This window comes from Carassius carassius, chromosome 25 (genome assembly GCF_963082965.1).
Source record: "Carassius carassius chromosome 25, fCarCar2.1, whole genome shotgun sequence".
Lineage (NCBI taxonomy): Eukaryota > Metazoa > Chordata > Actinopteri > Cypriniformes > Cyprinidae > Carassius > Carassius carassius.
Genome location: NC_081779.1, coordinates 4334080 through 4354739, shown reverse-complemented (window position 1 = coordinate 4354739; position 20660 = coordinate 4334080). Strand labels below are relative to the sequence as shown.

The 20660-nt window shown below is 34.6% G+C and overlaps 2 protein-coding genes across 2 annotated transcripts in view; both read right to left on the bottom strand.

Moving 5' to 3' along the window:
* The window catches only part of LOC132103949 (POU domain, class 2, transcription factor 2-like), a 62685-nt gene extending 57436 nt beyond the window's left edge, over nucleotides 1–5249 (bottom strand). Inside the window, exon 1 of the mRNA XM_059509054.1 lies at nucleotides 5097–5249. The gene's annotated coding sequence lies outside the window, so the exon portion shown is untranslated. The remainder of the gene's footprint in view (nucleotides 1–5096) is intronic.
* A 2687-nt stretch (nucleotides 5250–7936) lies between these two features.
* LOC132103948 (sodium/potassium-transporting ATPase subunit alpha-3-like) overlaps nucleotides 7937–20660 on the bottom strand; it is a 34665-nt gene continuing 21941 nt past the window's right edge. Inside the window, exons 10-21 of the mRNA XM_059509048.1 lie at nucleotides 18945–19189; nucleotides 18004–18196; nucleotides 17482–17794; nucleotides 16387–16537; nucleotides 16132–16300; nucleotides 14628–14782; nucleotides 14378–14501; nucleotides 14093–14238; nucleotides 10359–10489; nucleotides 10117–10218; nucleotides 9891–9982; nucleotides 7937–8992 (exon numbers count right to left, since the gene is read on the bottom strand). Of these exons, the coding sequence (XP_059365031.1) occupies nucleotides 8964–8992; nucleotides 9891–9982; nucleotides 10117–10218; nucleotides 10359–10489; nucleotides 14093–14238; nucleotides 14378–14501; nucleotides 14628–14782; nucleotides 16132–16300; nucleotides 16387–16537; nucleotides 17482–17794; nucleotides 18004–18196; nucleotides 18945–19189 (1850 nt within the window). The 3' untranslated portion in view covers nucleotides 7937–8963. The remainder of the gene's footprint in view (nucleotides 8993–9890; nucleotides 9983–10116; nucleotides 10219–10358; nucleotides 10490–14092; nucleotides 14239–14377; nucleotides 14502–14627; nucleotides 14783–16131; nucleotides 16301–16386; nucleotides 16538–17481; nucleotides 17795–18003; nucleotides 18197–18944; nucleotides 19190–20660) is intronic.

The window sequence follows — 20660 nt, the reverse complement described above, 5'->3', positions numbered from 1 at the left end:
GAATATGCAATAATGCAAACATGTCAATGCATATTTAAACAATTAATGCAAATACTGCCATATTGTATATTTTAACCATATAGCAATAAATTAATTCAGTGCTATATCGTGAACACCACACACATAAGAGCAGTAAATACATTTTAAGAAATGCAAGAGTAATATATAAATTACATTTAAATTGTAAATTCGACGATCCAGTTCTTTAAACGAAAGCCACTGCACACAATGCCACAACAGTTCAACTGCATTAATCAAATAAACCTACAGCAAACATTAGATTAAACACTGGGATAATCGGACACCATTCAAATACATACTAAAACAGAAACATACGACTACTTTTTATTCTGTTCTGAAATAAACTAGTGAACACAAGAAAAGTTTGCATATTGAATCTTTCTTTAGATAAAGGTTAAGAATAAAAAAAACTACACACATTAAGGCTATAAGAGAAAAACACAAAACCACAAATGTGTGTGAATGTGTTTCTTCTTTTGGCAGACAAGCAATGGAAGCGCCTTATTGCTAAATTTCATATTTATTTATCAACGGCAAACCTATAGTTAGTCTCTGAAAATATTAAAAGAGTAAGACCAATCTTAAACTAGTGCCTTTTTTCTTTCTGTTTGTCATCAATTTTGTCTTTAGACTAACCCTAACGAAATGGTGAATGATGCCAAAAGAAAAAGAGAAAGTATATTATAGGGTGAGAAAAAAGGTTGGGTATATCTTGGTTGCGTAGGATGAAGTAAGGTGAAATTGGAATATTTTTGACAAATTTTGCATTATAATATCCACAATGCTCAAATTTCAAATATTTACTCCATATAAATAATTTAATTATAGCTTAAATAATATTTCATGGGGAAGCCCTTTTACGCGGCAAATACAGCTTGCTGAAGAAAGACAGACAGCCTTTAAACCTGGAAGGTTTTCACTGAATCTTTGTTGTTGGTGTCAGCATGTCTCTGTCTCCGTCTCTCTCTCTCTCTCTCTAGATAGAGAGATACCATGGCGCGCGCCGGGAGGAAGTGTGTCTCGCTCCCCTCTCGACCTGTCAATATCCCGATGGTAGTTCGCTCTTTATAAAAGTCACAATTCCATCCTTTTAATTGATTTCTCATAATTAACTCAGTGTTGATCGATTTCCACTCGACGGCGCATCGGCCTCTCTATCCAGGAACACACCGGTCGCGAACATAAGGCCTTATTATTTTCGCGTTAACTGAAGCCGAGTAAATATTGACCACACTCAATATCAATTTAAGCCTAACGGTACTAATAATCCCACTGTTGCTGCCACAGAGGTCCCCTCACAGGTGGAGAGGTCGTCAAAATGAAGAGAAAACCTGTTTTTTAAAACTGGATTAGGCAATGCATTTTGTTCTGTCATTTATAGATAAATTCATCATAAATTGAAATAAACATTATTCTAATTACAAAAAAACATATTCAAAACATAAATGATTAAAATTAGCATATGCACATTTACACACCTTTGTGTGACTTGCCATTTCTGGCAATAGAGTGCAATAAAAAATGTAAATCAGCTACTGAAAAACAAACTCATTTGAATAATTTGGTGAAGCCCTCTCCTCTAAATGTCAATGGTTTGTTTTTAGTGGGCATTTTAAATCCTATTAAGCATCATCTGAATTATTCCATTTGTTTTTGAAAATAAAGTAGCTTACTAATATTTTTTTCAGTGCCAGTAGCTCTAGTGGTGTGAAAAATGGGAACATTTTCAAATTTCTAAATTTAATTTGTAAAAGGGAAAGAAGCAGAGAATCCCAAGCTTTTGAAGAAAACCAGCTCTGAAATTCAAGAACAGAGAAAAGTGAGACAGGAAAGCAAGGACAGGAGAAAGGTTTATCACAGCTTTATCAAGTAGGCACCTGACAGGATAATGGTCACTAACTCAATGTGTAATTATCAGAGAGCACGAGGGTCAATCATGTACCTACTGTACTATGCATTTATTTGAAAAACAAAAAGGTATAATTTTTTTGCCAAAGATTATGTTTGCATGTTAATTTGAAAAAAAAATCTGATTGCTGATTGATTAGTTTGATCAACAACAAAACATATAATATTATCACACCTCTCATTTTTACCATTGTATTTTCCTCCAAACAAAAGCATTATGAAGGTAGGGCTTTAAAATATTAATATTAAGAAATGCACTTCTGAAAAGTAAATGGCAAAAGAGACTGAATGCAGGAAGGCAACAGAGATGCACGGAGGAAAGAAAGCATCAAAAAGAGGAGGGGAGTGCATAAAGGAGCTGAGAAGGAAAAAGTGGAAGAAATAAGATGGTGTAAGAGTGGATCAGAGAAAGAGAGAGGGGCGAAAGAACACGGGTGGAGGGAGGGATGTAGAGGCCCCTTCTCTGTAGAATCAAACCCCTCATGAATTAAACGCTTTAAGGCTCTGAATAGGAGGCACGTGCAGGAGGGCCTCTGAGAATAAAAAACGCTCACCCCATCTGGCTCTTTCAGGGAGAAAGAGTGAGCCAGAAAGAAAGAGAGAGATCAGGAGAAAGCGGAAGATCAATGGGCATGACACGGCGAGAAACCGGAGGAACAACAGCCGAGCGTGATATATTTGGGGCTTTGTGCGGGACTACGCAAATATACAGTGTTAACTAGATAAAATCTTTAATGTTATTAACAAGAGGACCCAAAATTGAACACCTAACAGTTGTCCTCACCAAGCTTTAATCTGTGAGCGACCTTCAGACACTTTTTTCCCCTGCGTCCCTCACCTTCCATCTCTCCTTCTCTCACTTTCCCTTGTTGTACCCAGCATCTTTGCTGTTTCCATGACAACTGAGTAGATACTGATGGGGAAGAGGGGCACATTTGTGAGGGAGCCTTAGAGTTGCTGAGGGTGGGACTCCACTTGATGGACATTGGCACATTTGAAATCCATCATTCAATGACCTAATTCTGCATGTACTGTATAACAATAGAAGCACAAGGTTATACTAGTCTATAATACTCTAAAGAACTTACACAGTACTATTAGATCAATCATATTTACATTTTCAATACAAGAATTGTCAGTGCACTCTGTTCCAAAGAAAGAAAGAAAAAAACATTGGCTTTGTATTTCATAAAAATGTTGAACAACATTACAGAGCTTTTTGTCTGCTTTAACTTTTTGTCATGTCAATATATTTCTGTAATTTGATGCATTTGCTGATATTAATATGGCCAAAAAGATGAAATTCTGATAGCTTGTAATATAATTAATTGAGATCTTTATAAAAGTACAGACTACTTACAAAAATGAATATAACTATCATTTGTCACTTTATATCTCTCAATTAAATCTTGTATTAAGACATTTAAATGATGATCAAAGGTCATTCATTTTATTGTGAGAGGTAAAACATACAATGATAATTGAGAGATGTGCAAATAAATATTCCTCAAAAGACGAATGCATCATATTTGATACTATATTTTAACATAATTTTTCTAAAAAATAAATAAATTAAAGATGTATAGAAATCAAGTAAACCTAAAGAAAATTTAGAATGATAAACATGTGCTTTTACTTTCTAAAGAAAGAATAAACTATCACTTAGATGACAGAGGGTTTGTGTCATGTAGAAATCAAATATGGAATAGGTTTCATTGGGTTAATTCCAATTTTTATAGTTCAGGGGAATGCAAGGAACTGAATATAACACTAATAATGCCTTAAATCATTTAAGCATTATTTGATCACAGATAAATGTCTGCTCCTCAAGCCCTCTCTGGTCCACCTGTATCTGCTACACGCTCCTTCGAGCGCATCCAAAACGCTGCCACCCGACTTGTTTTTAACCTCTGGAAATTCTCTCATTTTCCGCCTTTGCTCAGCTCTCTACACTGACAGCCAGTAACTGCACGAATTAAACCCAAGACACTGGTCCTAGCCTGCAATGCTGCCAGTGGCCCATAGAACCATTACCTAAAATCCTTCATCAAACTCGTACACCCCCAGTCAGGTCACTGCGATCAGCCACTACTGGTCGCTTAAATCCCCTTGACATCCCCCGAAGACTTCCTGCTCATCCAAGTTCAGATTTTTCCATCCATTTCTATCGTGGTTCCAAACTCCTAAAATCAGACCAGCTGACCGGTTAAAATCAAAGTGTTCAGATACAAATTGACATGCTTTAGTCTTTAGCCTGCATACCTCTTTGGAAACACACACACACACACACACACACACACACACACACACACCTTTATTTGAAACACTTGAAAAACTTAATTAAGCCACTAAGATTTGGTGCAAATTGACACTGAATAGACTAATCAACATTTATTGTGCATTGGTTTCTTACCAGTTCTTTAGGCCAAAGCTTCATACTCAGACTGCTGGAAATACAGATGTGTTTTGCAACATAGCAACTAATTTCTAGCTTGTCATTTTTTTAACTAACTATTACGAGCTTCAAGCTGGTTATAAAAGTTTAAGGTTGACTTTGTAAAATGGTGTAAAATATTCAACTAGCCAATTACCAGTTTAGACAATGAACCAGTTACAAATCACAAGCTCAGTGAATTTTTTTTTTTTTTTTTTCATCAGTTGTCCTATATGAAATTGATTAAAGTTGACTAGAGTTCGAGTCGTTTTGAAGAAAAAACGTCTACTGGCGTCGTGTAACGTAAAACAAACATTTTATGTAGGCTAATGTAGGCTATATTACTTAAATATAAATCTAAACAGTATTTGTTTAGGTAAGAGTCTCATCCAAGTCCCTCACCAACCTATTAAATTAATTTATTCCAACAAAAATAATTTCCATCACATTTTAATCCCTCTTGACAGGAATACTAGAGTAGAATAATAGCGGAATCACTTTTCAAGATTAAATCACGTCAATGAAGCCCCATTTGTGTGACAATCAGACATAAACGTGCATATGTATAAATGTGTAACATTATCACCTGATTAAAAGGATGAACTCCGAGCTGAAGAAACCATTTGAACCAAATCTTGACCGTTCAGACAATTATAAACAAGAAATCAGATGATTTGGGAAGTTAGGTCGCCATCCAGCGGTGTGAATCGTTCTTTACAAGAGACAGACTCACCCAAAATAGCTTGTGGAGACTGTTGCGGTCTGAATTAAGGTTTGAATCCCCAACGGGAAGTAAAAACAAATGTTTATGTCGTCTTAAGAGTTGATTTCAGTAGTAGTAACCATAAAAGTTAGACAAAGTTAGTTTATGGCCACGTACATGGGGCACTCATGAACAGAAAAGTCCGTTGGCCTCAGAAAGTAACCATAGCAACAACTAACCGCTCGAGAGCTTTTCGTGTCAATATACGATATATTATTCTCGTGTCAATTTATTATAGATTTACATTTCACAAGTAACGTTATATCTCAAAAAGTGTTCATACATAAGTCTAAAGAATAGCCTATACTAAAATATACGCGAAAACTGCTTCCGTTTTTTGTAGGCCCAGGTCTACTTCGATCGTTCCTCAAATTCTTATGGTTTTGAAGAACAAACGCTGATTTTAGCAACCTCAACTGATAGAAACTCATATTAGAGCCTTTGATGTTAGGATTTAAAAACAACAGTTGAACTCTTTATTTAAATCAGACTGCTCTTGGAAAGAGCACCATTTTATGGAGTAATCAAACCTTACGTAAATTAACCATGGATTTATTGTACTAAAAATGAAGTAACCATTGACTTTCGGTGGATTGATTACTATTTGTATGACCGGAATTATAAAAATACTAAAACCATGGTTAATTTACATCTCAAATTCTCAATTCGGAGCAGTTTTTAATATAAGCTGATTCCAGCAACCTTTACTGATTTCAACTCACACAAACCTTTGATATTATTATTATTAATAGAGGAATTACACACAAAAGTCACACTTTTCCCAGATAGCGCCCGTACGTCTGCAATATGTCTGTTTAAGATTGCTTCATCCAGAAAGCATGTGTACAAACATCTGATAGATGTCTATTAAGATTCTAAACTTTTTTTTTTTTTTTTTTTTAAGTTTTATATTCTAAATCCTAAACGTCCTATGTATTGCAGATGAGCAAACACAATGCAGATGTCAAATAGACGTCTCTGTGATGTACTTGTGCTATCATTGTTTATTTCGACTGGACTGCTCTGTTGTGGCAAAGAGCACCATTTTATGGAATATGTAGTTATATATAGTCTGTTTTAGTCTGTATAGTCTGTGTTTATGAAGTAGAGATCAGTCAAAACATGGCGGTAATGAACATGACTGCCATCCCCACCAAACACAGAGCATGTCCACAATTACTCATCACCCAAACATTACTGGTCAGCCAAGTGACCCCGATGACCTATTCGGCAGTTGCCAAGGAGACAACCTTGGAGCACATCTGACCATTGCCCCCTCCCTTCCCCCTTTCTGCTGAGATGAGGCGAGCGATCGATATTCTATCACACAGAACAGTGGAGCGAGAGAGGGAGAGGGGGAAAGGGGGAGAGAGAGAGAGAGAGAGAGAGAGAGAGAGAGAGATTGGGGGTTTGCATTGAGCAGAAAGATTAAAGCAGGCAGGACAGCTGACAAGGAGAGCGTGTGTGTGTGTGTGTGTGTTTCATAATGAGGAGACATATTTCTGTTATTTTGGAGAGTTGGCTTCAAGGCATCTTTGTAATTCTGTTTTTAGAGGTGTGGTTTTGTGTGTGTGTGTATGTGTGTTTGTGAGCCCTCTTCATCATCAAAATGAAACAGCAGCTGAATGTAACCAGGGAATTCATCAAAGACTTTACTGCAGCCCGTCTCCTCCTTTCTCTTTCATATAAAACCCCAAACTGTATATATATATATATATATATATATATATATATATATATAAAACAGCTTGTATAAATATATAAGCTGTTATAGGCCCTCGGTCTCTATCTGTGTGAGCAGACAGTCTTTAAATGGGGTGACCCACACCTCTGTCTGCGAAAAAGCAATTTAACTTATTTTTTTACAGACAATTTTATCTCAAATTAAATTTATGACCACCTGATATTTTCGAAACTTTATTGAAAAACAACTTCCTCAAAATGATGAATGTTGCTCAAATATTAAGGAGTGATTTCAAGTGAGATGTGTTTAATGTGATTATTACTGCGATATGATTTTGGGAGAAGTCACCTCTATAAATGTCAGAGCGCCGAATTCATAAAATCTATGAGAAAGAAGGTCATAAACCTGCGAGAGTGAATTAATGATAGTAAAACCATTAACAGACTTGCAGAGTTCAGAGAAAAGCCATTACAGAGATAAAAGTTCTCACACTGGTCATGTTAATCGAGTGAGTAGTTGTGATACTTTATTAGCTGAATTAGCAATTTACTGGCTGAATCAAGAATGTGCATAGGTCGTATTCCATATTTCAAAATCAAATAAAATAATTGTAAAGTAAAATATGAGAAATTTTAAGATATTATAAAATAATTAAAGCCATTTTATCAAATTATTTCATAACATTTAAATCACATTTCTTACCCCCATATTCTCAGTAACATACTGCAAATATATATATATATATATTTTTTTTTACACAATTAACTGTCTGAATCACACAAAGCCTGTCAAGAATGTGCCTAGTATCAAAAAAATGTAAAAATAAAATAAATAAATAATAACAGTAAATAAATAAATAAAATACAAAATAACATATCAGTATTAAAAGTAGTACATCATGGCAGTATTATACATTTTTATAGTTTAAATGAAATGAAATAACAGGATGATTCTCATTACCTTAATACAGAACTGAGTAAATAATGACAATCACTGAGAATAATGTGAATTACAAACTGAAAAGACATCTGGATGCATTCTGGATGATATTCAGCTATACCAAAAACATGGAATTTCATTTGATTTCATGCCAGACATCAGACACAAAAACAAACTGACGCCAAGCTGAGAAAAGAGAGATCCTTCTTTTTTATTTCATTTTTTGCTGTTGTTTCACATATTGGTACATTGCTTCTATTCCATTTTTTCTGCACTTATTTAAACAATGAAATCAGAGCGAAATCTCTTTTTCCTAGGACACAGAAAGATTGGATGTTCTCTTTTTTTTTAAACAGGGGAAGAGGGAAAACAGGGGCGGATAGAGGAGGGAGGCTTCTTCACATCGTTCACGAACAGACAAACAGACAGGGACTGAGAGACGGACAGAAGGAGCAAGAGCAGGGAGGGAGGAAGGGGGAGTGCAGGATAAAAGGGAGAGGAGGAGTGAGAGAGTGAGAGAGAGCGAGAGAGAGAGAGAGTGTGGCAGTGTGCTTTGTCATGTCTGAGAAAAATGAAACCAAGCAGCTCTCAGACACACTTCTAACATAAAAAGGTATCGAACAAAAAAAGGTATGAATGATTAATAAAAAAAAACACTCAACAACAACAACAACAACTGTGACATGCTGAGAAAGAAAGAGAGCCAGACAGGAGTAACAGATGCTGGATCGGTGTGAGGAAGGCTGTTTTCCTCGTTTTCCCCAGTAGAGGGCGAGAGCCTTAATGAATTATGATCATTAGGTTATTTGTATTTCTTGATTGTAAAGATGGAGAGGGATGTAGAACAGTAATCTAGCGTGGCAGTGTTTGTACAGGAGTCCCTGTCGACCGTGAAGGAGTCTTGGACAGATGCGTGACATCCATTACAAAGGCCGTGCTTTTGTGTGTTTAACAGTATTAGTAAACCTTACCACTATCACACTGGCAGATTCAGCTGTAGTCTTTGGGCAGAAACAAAGAAACTATACAAAAAACTCTGTGGTTGGTCCTCTCATCTTATTTATATTTCAGTAAAAGGAAGGAGTGACATGGTTGTTTCTGTATTGGTGTTTTTATAGTGGAGGGAAAAATGGGTAGAATGTAAAAGAGAGAGAGAGACAGAAAGAGAGAGTGAGGGAATGAGGGAAAATTCGATGAGTGAAGGATTTGACGATTCAGTAGTACGTCTCCTTTTCAACCCAACCTGAAGTAAAACAGAGAGAGAGAAAGAGAGTACATTCAAATTCAGCATCAACAACATGAATATAAACATTACTTCTTTGTAGGCGATCAAATATTCACAATATTTATATGAGGAATATACTGAATATTACTAATAGCATTTTAATTTTTCCTCAGAGCTTGTATGACATAAAAAAATCATTTAAATGAATCCATTCAAAAGGTCAACTTCAGTGAATTGATTCAAAACTCTGATTGATTCATTTGCATCATGAACTGTATACTGTTCACATAAGTGTCCGTGTGGCATTTGTCATGCAATAAAACATTTTATATAAAAAAAACATGTATGTGAGTTTTGCTTTTTATTGCAATGTGTTGTGTTTTTGAAGCATATAGATATAAATGGCTTAATATAATTTTTCATTTTGGTTCATTTAGTGAGAAACGGAGATTTCTTCAGCAAGGATGTATTCAATTAATCAATACTGACAGTAAAAACATTAATAATGTAATTTTTTTTATTTTATTTAAAATATAAATTAAACACTGCCCTTTTTAAAAACTTTATATTCATCAAATCCTGAAAAAAAAAGATAACTGTTTCCACAAAAACATTAGGCCGCTGTTTTGAACATTGATAATAAATCAGTTGATTAAAAAAAGTTTGTTTAGCACCAAATTAGTATATTAGTATGATTTACATTTATTTTAAATTGTGTACATTATTAAAATGTAACAATATTTCTGTTTTTACTAGATTTTATATGAAATAAAAGTAGCCCTGGTGAGCAGATGAAACTTCAAAAACATAAAAAACCCATCCTGACCACAAACATTTGAATGATACTATAAATGGCTATAAAAAAAGCTATGGGAACATATGTATATATAATTAGAGAATAATTCAAGCTCTGTACCTCCTGGGTTTCGGCGCAGGATAAGTTTTCGGATCTCATCATAAACAAAAATTAAGAAGCTGTAAGGGAACGCACAGAACCACCAACTGGGCCTGAGAGAAGAAACGAGAGGGGGGGGGGGGGATAAAGAGAATTCAGATTAGTCAAACTGTTGTTTCCTCAGCTATTGTTTTGATAATGCATATATCTAATTTGCTTTGTAATGTTTCATCAGGAGGTTTCTCACTTGAGAGGATACATCCTGAGGGCCACATCCATGCCGGGACAGTAAGACAGGAAGGCGGCAAGAGCTGTCTCCTCAAACAGGCCAAAGATCAAGATTTTATTCCTACAAAGAACAAACACAACCATTAAACTCAGTCACTACAAACCCCAAGCTTCACATTTGATCGAACTACTAAATCCAGCAAGTGCAGAATCTTAGTTGTAATATCTGTTGGTTAATGGGATATGGTGAGCGATACTAACTTCATGCCCTGCTGGAACACAGAGTTGCGGCGAGTCTTGCAGATGATGACATCGGCCCACTGCACCACCACGATACTGACGAAGAAGGCCGTGTGACAGGTGAACTCAACAATCTTCCTCTGCTCATACGTCTGAGAGAAAGACATTTATCATTACACACTCTCACATTCACATACACTACTGTTTAAAAGGTTGGAATCAGTAAGATTTTGCTTTTTTTTTAATAAATTATTGCAAAGATGCAATCAATTGTGACCCTGGAGCACAAAGCCAGTCTTAAGCCTCTGGGGTATATTTGTAACAATAGCCAAAAATGCATTGTATGGGTCAACATTAACGTAAATTTCCTACTGTAAATATATCAAAACTTCATTTTTGATTAGTAATATGCATTGCTAAGAACTTCATCTGAAAAATTAAAAGGTGACTTTCCCAGTATTTAGATCTTTTTTGCACCCTCAGACTCCAGATTTTCAAAAAGTTGTATCTCGGCCAAATATTGTCATATCTTAACAAACCATTCGTCAATGGAAAGCTTACTTATTCAGTTTCAAAAAATTAACCCTTATGGCTGGTTTTGTGGACCAGGGTCACAATTGATAAAAAGTTGCAAATAAATGCTGTTCTTTGTATGGAAGCATATGGGTAGCGATATTCAATTTGGAATGTAATATGCAAAATGACAATGCTATATGTAAAATGACAATGCATTTCTGTATTAACATCTACATTTTCCAATACATTTGTGCAATGTTTGGTGCAAAATGAAAATTAAATTACATAATTTTATGTATATAAGCTTTATAAGTTGCAAAATTAAAATGAAAATGTATTACAGAAATTATTAGATATGTATAACATGTTCAAGCAAAAACTGTGGCAAAATTATCATTTAAATGCTATTTTTCTTAAATGCATTAACACTCACAGTCAAGACACTTACGATTGCATTTTCATTCAGTGTCCCGCAATGAATGTAGCAAAATTCAATGCGCACATTGAAAATGCATTTCGAGCCGATCACGTGTCCGCCCGCCCCCAAGGCGGGGCTTGCAGAAGGTCAGAGACTCAAGTCTCAAGAAGAGGATTCAAGTGAGAACATGGACAAGACCGTTGGTCCGTGTACGTTTTGATTATTTCAGTTTATGGCTTTAATTTCATTCGCACTGGTGGGCGGAGCTGAAACGCTGCTTTCATCTGATTGGTCGAATCGCTCCACCTTCAACTCGGTTTTTTCATTCTTTCAGGCAGAATAAGAGTCAGTACGAGTGTGACACTGTAATGTCTGAAACCACCGCTCACTGTTAATTAGCATAATATTTGAATCAGATGTAGCTGGGCACATAATTCGTGCTGCTGAGACCTGCAAATTATTTCTAGGTTGTAATATTGTATGAATACTGTCCCACTGATAAATACAGTGCAAATATTTCTGTCTATTTGGAAAAAAGTGAAGTGGAAATAAAAATCAATAATAGACTGAACAGTTCCATGTCTGTAACATTTACCACTCTCATATTTTAAGTCATAAGGCACTAGGTATGTGTGTGTGACATTAATAAATAATTGTAAAAATTTATATTGTTACATTTCTGAAATAAAAATAGTAAAATTAGCTCTATGCTGCTCAGTGCTCCTGTAGCCTACCCCAGAGCGCCCTCTCGCGGCTGTAGACGGTAATGTTTTCTCTTGGTTCTGAATAAATGCGACTTATATATGTTTTTTTCTTCGTCATGACGTATTTTTGGACTGATGCAACTTATAGCGAAAATACGGGTAACATTATTATTATTATTTATTATGAGAGTAATTGACACAGACTAGAACTTTAATGTTTCACCAAATTCAGCTCAGATCTTCAGACTCATGTTGTTGTATAACTGGCCAAACTTACCTTCCCAAAAAATCCTATTTAATTTTATTTCATAAATGTAACTATATTTATTTCCACTTCACTGTTATCCAAGGAGACAGAACTATTTGCACTGTTTTTATCAGTGGGACAATATTTATACAATACAGTATACAACCTAGAAATAATTTAACGGGGTCTCTTGCAAGTCGCAGCAGCACGAATTATGTGGGCAGCATCATCTGATTCAAATATTATGCTAATTAACAGTGAGTGTAGTTTCAGACATTACAGTGCTTCACTTGCACTGACTCTTATTCTGCCTGAAAGAATGAAAAGACTGAGCTGAAGCTGGAGCGATTCGACCAATCAGATGAAAGGAGCGCTTCAGCGCCGCCCACCAGTGCGAATGAAATATTGAAGCCATAAACCGAAATTATCAAAACGTACACGGACCAACTGTCTTGTCCATGTTCTCTCACTTGAATCCTCTTCTTGAGATTTGAGTCTCTGACCTTCTGCAAGCCCCGCCTTGTTCATGCAGTGATTGACATGGCGGGAGGGGGCGGAGACGTGATCGGCTCGGAATGCATTTTCAATGTGCGCATTGAATTTTGCTACATTCATTGCGGGACACTGAATGAAAATGCAATCGTAAGTGTCTTGACTGTGAGTGTTAATGCATTTAAGAAAAATAGCATTTAAATGATCATTTTGCCACAGTTTTTGCTTGAGCATGTTATACATATCTAATCATTTCTGCAATACATTTTAATTTTAATTTTGCAACTTATAAAGCGTTAAAATTAGTATTAATTTTACATATTAAAACTGGTTAATGAAATGGCAAATGAAAATTATGTAATTTAATTTTCATTTTCATTTTGCACCAAACGTTGCACAAATGTATTGGAAAATGTAAATGTAAATACAGAAATGCATTGTCATTTTACATATTGCATTGTCATTTTGCATATTACATTCCAAATTGAATATCGCTACCCATATGCTTCCATATCTTTTGAATTTTCCCTTCATCAAACAATCCGGAAAAAATTGCATCATGGTTTCCACAAAAATATTAAGCAACACAATAATAGTTTATTATAAAAATTATTTGGTTTCATGAGTTTAAAAATCAGTGATTTCTGAAGGATCACGAGATACTGAAGACATCACTGAAATAAATTACAATTTAAAATATATTTAAATAGAAAATATAATTTTTTATCAGTTATTTGATTTTTTTTGTTAAAAGGTTTTTTAAAATGGTTGTTAACGTTTTTTATTATTATTTTTATTTCAGTTTTACAGTTATTTTAGTACAGCAAATGTCTCTTTGCAAACTAAATTAATAATTAAAATAAATGTTTTTAATATTTTATATCAGTTAACATTTATTTTATTTCAAGTTACATTTTTTTATGGTTTTAGTTTTTTATGAAATAACCCTGGTTTATACAGTAGATATCCCTATTGTTGATTTTTTACCTTTCCTACATTGTCAAACACTTGTGAAATATCTCTCCAAATGTGTTCGAACAACAATCTATAGAAGCATCCTTATTAATAAACCTTGATTCTGCATCTTCTGCATCACACTTCCTCTCTTCAAAATCATATTGCTATATTGTTTTGATTTTTTCTACTCTGTCAAGACCGGAATAATAATAGCAAAGATGAAAGCCGATAGCCAGTGACAGACCAACTCTAAAAATATGATTAGCTCTTAGTGATGTTATGTTTTGATAAGCTTGTTTAAATCAATAAAGTTGGTGTTTTTGTACGTCTCTTAGAAGCATCTCCTTAATGAATACACAGAAATGCAGTTGCTTCATACAAGAGCATCTACCAAATGCTTAGTTTGTGTAATCTGACTTACCCATTGCTGTCCATAACTGTCCTCCAGGTCATTGTTAGAGCGATCGTCCCAGTTTAGCCGGATGCCCACCAACAGACTGGGAAGCCAGCCGTTCTCAGCCAGAATCACGAAATAACTGAAAAAACCTCCCAGGGCCTGAATCATACCTACATATTTAAAAAAGGGAGACAGGACGTCACTTTTATTCAGTTCATTTTGGGTCAGTTAGACCAGCTGGTCTGTTTCTACAGCAGTTCAGTCAAACCAAACCTGAACTAAGAGACATTTTTCAGTTAGTTCACTAACCGATCTGTCCATAGGCGATGCTGATGAGACGCTCGTTCACCAGCTTGTCCCTGTGAGGGTTACGAGGCTGGCGCTTCATGATGTCACTCTCTGCTGCTTCATAAGCCAATGAGATTGCAGGGACCTGAGATGGAAAGCAATGATTGGTTAATGTTATGAATTATGATAAACAGAAAAGAACAGTCATTATTACATTCACCAGAATGTTCATTGTTGAAATAAAGAGATAAGATGTGTGTGTGTGTCTCACCATGTCAGTGCCCAGGTCAATGCAGAGGATTGTGATGGTTCCCAGAGGAAGAGGAATGTTGACCAAGATGAAGAACAGGAAGGGAGTGATCTCAGGGATGTTGCTGGTCAGTGTGTAAGCAATGGACTTCTTCAGGTTATCAAAGATCAGACGACCTGGGACAGGAAAAAAAGAAACCTAGGTCATCATTACCTGAGTCAAGCCTTTTCTCTCATTCATCTAGACTGTGCTTCTGTGTTTTTCCAACATTTGTCAAGACAAATTGCTTGCAGAGAAATGCTTTGCATTAAGCTGCCTGGAAAATCTCTCAATTGTGTTTATTCTTTGGTTTAAAAATGATCTACCTTTACTCACTGTTGTTGAGATTTCTTTATTAAAGCAATAAAAAAAACTAAAGCTTTTACTTTTTTCTTATCCCTTCTTCCCTTCCTGTCCTTGATTTTACTATTATGAACAAGGACAGAAATCGTGTGTAACTATCACTTCTCGTGTTCATTACCATCATATATATGTTGAATCGCTTGTAGCTTTCCTCAAATGTAAGTAACTTTGGATAAAAGCGTCTGCCAAATGAATAAATGTAAATGTAAAAACTTTAATTAAATATAGAATTAAATATTGAATGTAATTATAGGCTATAAAACCATATGGCTGTATTCAATAAATGGTTATAGTGAATTAATTTATATATTTTTGGATTATATTTCAAAATTCAAAAATATATGTTTTTTTTAAAGTTACTATACAATGACATACTCAATTTTGTTTGTTAATTTGTTTAAATATTACCTCCTTTTATTTTTTGTAGTATTGTTGTAGTATATCTTTTTAATGAAATAAATACTAAAATACTATATTAAAACAACTAAAATATTAATAATTTTAAAAAAGACAAACAAAATGGATTAAAATTAAGTTTGACTCTTTATTCATAACATTTTTGTTCAGTATTTCTACTGAATTTTAGTTCAGATATTTTGACAAATTTTAAATATAACCATAAGTCATATCGTTATAGTTAATAAACTAAAAAGCATAAAATATGCTTTTTGTTATTGTTATTTTAGTTATTGTAGAAAGACACTTTCAATTGTGTTTATTATTTGATACATAGTTTTCTTCACTGTTGTTGTCATTTTGTTAGATTTTTTTCTTATTAAAGGATTAAACTATATTAAACGATATTATACTATAATGAAACTATAAAATGTTTTATTAATATTATTTTTTATTACAACAAATTTTTGTTTATTTAATTATCTGTAACGTAAGTTTTAAAACGATTTTTTTTTTTTTAAGTTATGTTATGTTTATATGGACCCCAGGTAGACTAGCAAAAACTAGATTTAAAGAATCGAATGGAGCTCCAATAAACGAAGAAATTATGAAAAATATAGATCAAAATCCGGGCCATAGACAAAAACAATTTCCTGATGTGAGCTGCCTTCGTTTTCTGGCTTGTTCTGGATTTCTTTCTCTCTTTCTCATATCCTCTCTCTCTTACCTTCCTCAACTCCAGTAACGATGGATGCAAAGTTGTCGTCCAGCAGAATCATGTCTGCAGCCTGCTTGGAGACGTCTGAGCCAGAGATCCCCATTGCAACACCGATGTCTGCCTTCTTCAGAGCGGGCGAGTCGTTCACTCCGTCACCAGTCACCGCCACAATGGCACCCTGTGTGTACAAATATGAGTCAGTCATTTCCCTCGATATTATGATTATAGAACTAAGTCCTTTTTTTGTGTTATTTTGGTGTGTACCTGTCTCTGGCAGCCCTCCACGATGATGAGTTTCTGTTGAGGAGAGGTCCTGGCGAACACGATCTCTGTGTGATTCTTCAGCACTTCATCCATCTGGTCCTGTGAGAGATCCTTCAGGTCCGAGCCGTGGATCACACATGCTTTAGCGTCCCTAAAAACCCATACACACGAACAATAGCAAATGAAGACTCGCTCAAAGAACCTTAAAAGAGCCATTTATTCCTATTGTGAAGAGCATTTAAAAAATCGAAAGAAACTTATTTTAGGCATTAAAAAGGTTCCATGGATGTTAAAGTTTCTTCATGGAACCATCAATGCCAATAAAGAACTTTTATTTTCTTAAAGTGTAGATGTTTTAGCAGTGACATACTTCTGAAGTTATTATAGGAAGTATTGTACTATTATATACTGTACAGCATGACTCAGTTTAGACATGTTCCTGGATCAAGATCCTTTGTCATTCCTAGAAACAATATTCCAATATTAAATCTCAGAGGACCAAACTGAGGAAAAATATGCAATTTGGTGCATTTGCTGATATTTATATGGCCAAAAAGTGAGATGAAATTCTAGTATTGTAATATAAATCAATGAGATCTGTATTACAGTATAGCAGAATGCTTATATAAAACATATATAAATAGGAGTCTTCACTCTATATTTCACAATAAAATGTGTTCACATGAAATGCTTGGTTTTATGACCAAAGCTCTTTAGTTTTCATTTAAAACATATAAAGCAATGCAATACAATGATGACTGAGACAGAGAAACATTACTCAAAAGCTTTTAAAAAAAGCCACATTTTAACATGATTTTTCAAATAAATAATCAAGTAAACCTAAGTGTCCATCTCGAAAAATATCAAAGTTATTAAAATGTTTACTTCTTATTTCAGAGCAAAAAGACAAGTGAACCATGATTTTACGATTAAACTAAAAGGCATTTTACTTACTAAAAAAGTCTAAACTATCAATCAAATGGCAAAAGGTATGCAGTAGACTATGTACAACATCATGTTGATCCTTTAGAGGCCTCAGAAATGTGTGTATCAAATCAGACACAGTAGGCTTTATATGGTTTAAGTTGTCTCTACCTGGGGTTGACCTGGCTGACGGGAATATTAAGCCGAGCGGCGATGTCTTCCACGGTCTCGTTACCCTCAGAGATGATCCCCACACCTTTAGCGATGGCCTTGGCCGTGATGGGATGGTCTCCGGTCACCATGATGACTTTGATACCAGCTGAGCGGCATTTGCCCACAGCATCAGGGACGGCAGCTCGGGGAGGGTCGATCATGGACATCAGACCCACAAAGCACAGGTTGTCTGTCTGGAAGTTAATGTCGTCTGTGTCAAAGGCGAATCCTTTGGGGTACTTGTCCTCAGGCATGAACAAGTGGCAGAAACCTGGATGGAAAGGAGGAAAAAAGACTGTCAAAAAGTTTTGAGGATCCAGTGTTTTGGTCTTTCATGTGCCTTGGATTTATATTTATGTTTGTGCTTTTTAAAGGGATTTTTAAGAGCTTCGTGAAGAAGCATCAGGAAACAGAAAAGCACATGCACATCCAACACTGTGGTTTGATTCTGATATTCCACGTCACATCTCTTTTTCTCACCCAGCACTCTTTCTCCCAGTCCTCCGAGCTCCAGGTAGGCGTTCTGGAAGGCCTCCTTCAGTTCCTCGTCCATGGGCTGTTCTTTGCCCTGCTGCAGGATGGTGGAGCAGCGGTCCAGGATGCGCTCTGGCGCCCCCTTCATCACCAGCAGGTAATGACAGTCATTACCCTCATCCGACTCGTGCACCGACAGCTGATGTGAAAACACACCCAAACACATGAAAATAAAAGTTAATGAAAACAGAATAATCTGTTACATGTGAGGAATGGCATTGTCTAATGATGGACTACACACGTCTGTAGTTTTCTTTAGACAAAATCCTTCATAATCAATTAAAGAAATTTTATTTATAATGATGAACTAAACAACTCTGTAGATTTCTGTAGACAAAATCATTCATAATCAAATTTAGAAATTTTTATTATTAACAAAAAAGTACAAGTATTTCACACAACAAATTCTATTTTTAAATTTTTTATTTTTAATTAAACTAATTCTAAGTTTAAATAAAATTTTAGAGAATTTGGAAAAAGTTGTGTCTTGTGGTGTGACGATAATCTATCTAGGACCATTTGAAACAATTTATTTTTTATTTTTTATTAATACATGGAATGAACATGGGATATATATATATATATATATATATATATATATATATATATATATATATATATATATATATATTTATGTGTTAGACATTGATATACATTTTTAACAAAATCTTGTGTTATCTTTTAAAAAAAAGAACATGAACATGTCAACCCTTTATTTGGAAATTAAAGTTTAAATAATATTATACTGATATTATTATGCTGATATACATTTATTTTGAATTGACAGTAAATATACAATATTATTATGTAAGGTTACACTGACTGAATATTAACCACGTTAATGGATGCTTAATTCAGTCACATCAGATACTGAACAGTAACCAAACCTGGTATTTGTTGGTGGAGTTGAAGGGAATTTCAGCCACTTTCTTGTTCTTGTCCCTCATGGCTTTGACGGAGCCACAGGAGAGCTCGATGCACTTGAGAAGAGCCGATTCAGAGGCGTCCCCCGCGACATCACGCTTCAGGATGGGCAGAGAGTCCTGTCCAGCCTTAAACGAGGCTCTGTTACAGAGCGCCGCCACACGGGCCAGAGACAACCACGTCCCAGAGCTCTTGTCAAAGGATGCACCTGTTAGAGAACACACGCAGAATCAATACAGTATCTATATACAGCCTAGCAACCAGCTAGAACACCCTGATAATGCAAATGAATTATTTTCTGTTTGAATATACTTTAAGATGCCATTTATTTCTGTGATGCAAATCTGAATTTTCAACATCTTTACTCCAGTCTTCAGTGTCACGTGAAGAAGAAATTATACTATTCTAATTTAATATTAACATTATAATATGCTGATTTAGTGCCCACAAAAACTTTATTATTATTTTTACCAACAGTTGGAAGACGTGATATGGATTAAATAAACCATTAAATCATTAAATCAAATAATAATTATATATATTTAAAATATATTTTTGTATTACTTTTTTTTATTGTTTTTTTATATGTCTATATAGTTTTTATTCATTTTTATTCCAGGTTTAGTTTCAGCTAGAACATCAGCATTAACTACATAAAAAAGAGAAATGTTGACCTGGCAACTAAATGAAACCTTTTAAATATAGTTTATTTTATCTCTGTAAACATTTATTTTATTTATTAGTAACAAATTTGTATGGTTTTAGTTTTTGTTAACTATAACAAGCTTTTGATCCATTTAAAGGGATAGTTCACCCAAAAAATTTAAATTCTGTCATTATCTACTTCCAAAATAATATAAGTTTCTTTCTTCTGTATATTATAAAAGGAGATATTTTGAAGAATGTTCATAATCAAACAGTTTATGTACCCCACTGACTTCCATAGTCATTTTTATTTTCTTCCATACGATGATAGTCAGTGGGTACTAAGAACAGTTTGGTTACTAACATTATTAAAAAAAAAAAATTATTTTTTATTTTTTTTATTTTTGTGTTCAACAAAAAAAAGAAAGAAACTCATACAGGTTTTTAACAATTGAGGGTGACTACATAATGTCAGAATATTTGGGTGAACTATTCCATTAATATAGAGGCCCATTTCCGCCACTGTATAAAAATGTAAACAATTATTTTTTAACCCACAATTCTGACTTTTTTCTCACAATTGTGGGTTTATATCACACAATTCTTACTTTTATTTTCATAAGTCTGACTTCTTTTGTCAGAATTGTGAGATATGAACTCATGATTGTGAGTTATAAAGTCAAATTCTGAGGGAAAAATGTTTATACTGTATCTCACAATTCTGACTTTATAACTCGCAATTGTGATTTATTATCTCTCAATTCTGTGGAAAAATTGAGATAAAAAAAAAAAAAAAAATCACAATTATATTAAAAAAAAAAAAAAAAAATTTTACTCAGTGGCAGAAACGGCCTTCCATTTTTTTACGCATACTTGTCAAATAAAAATATTTGTTGTTTTAAAAACAATAACACAAAAATCGTACTCACCCCAAACATTCGAAAGGTAAAATCTATCTATTCTGCATCTTTTGCCCTAGCAACTACCTATTAAAGGGTTACTCCACCCCAAAATGAAAATTTGGTCATTAATCA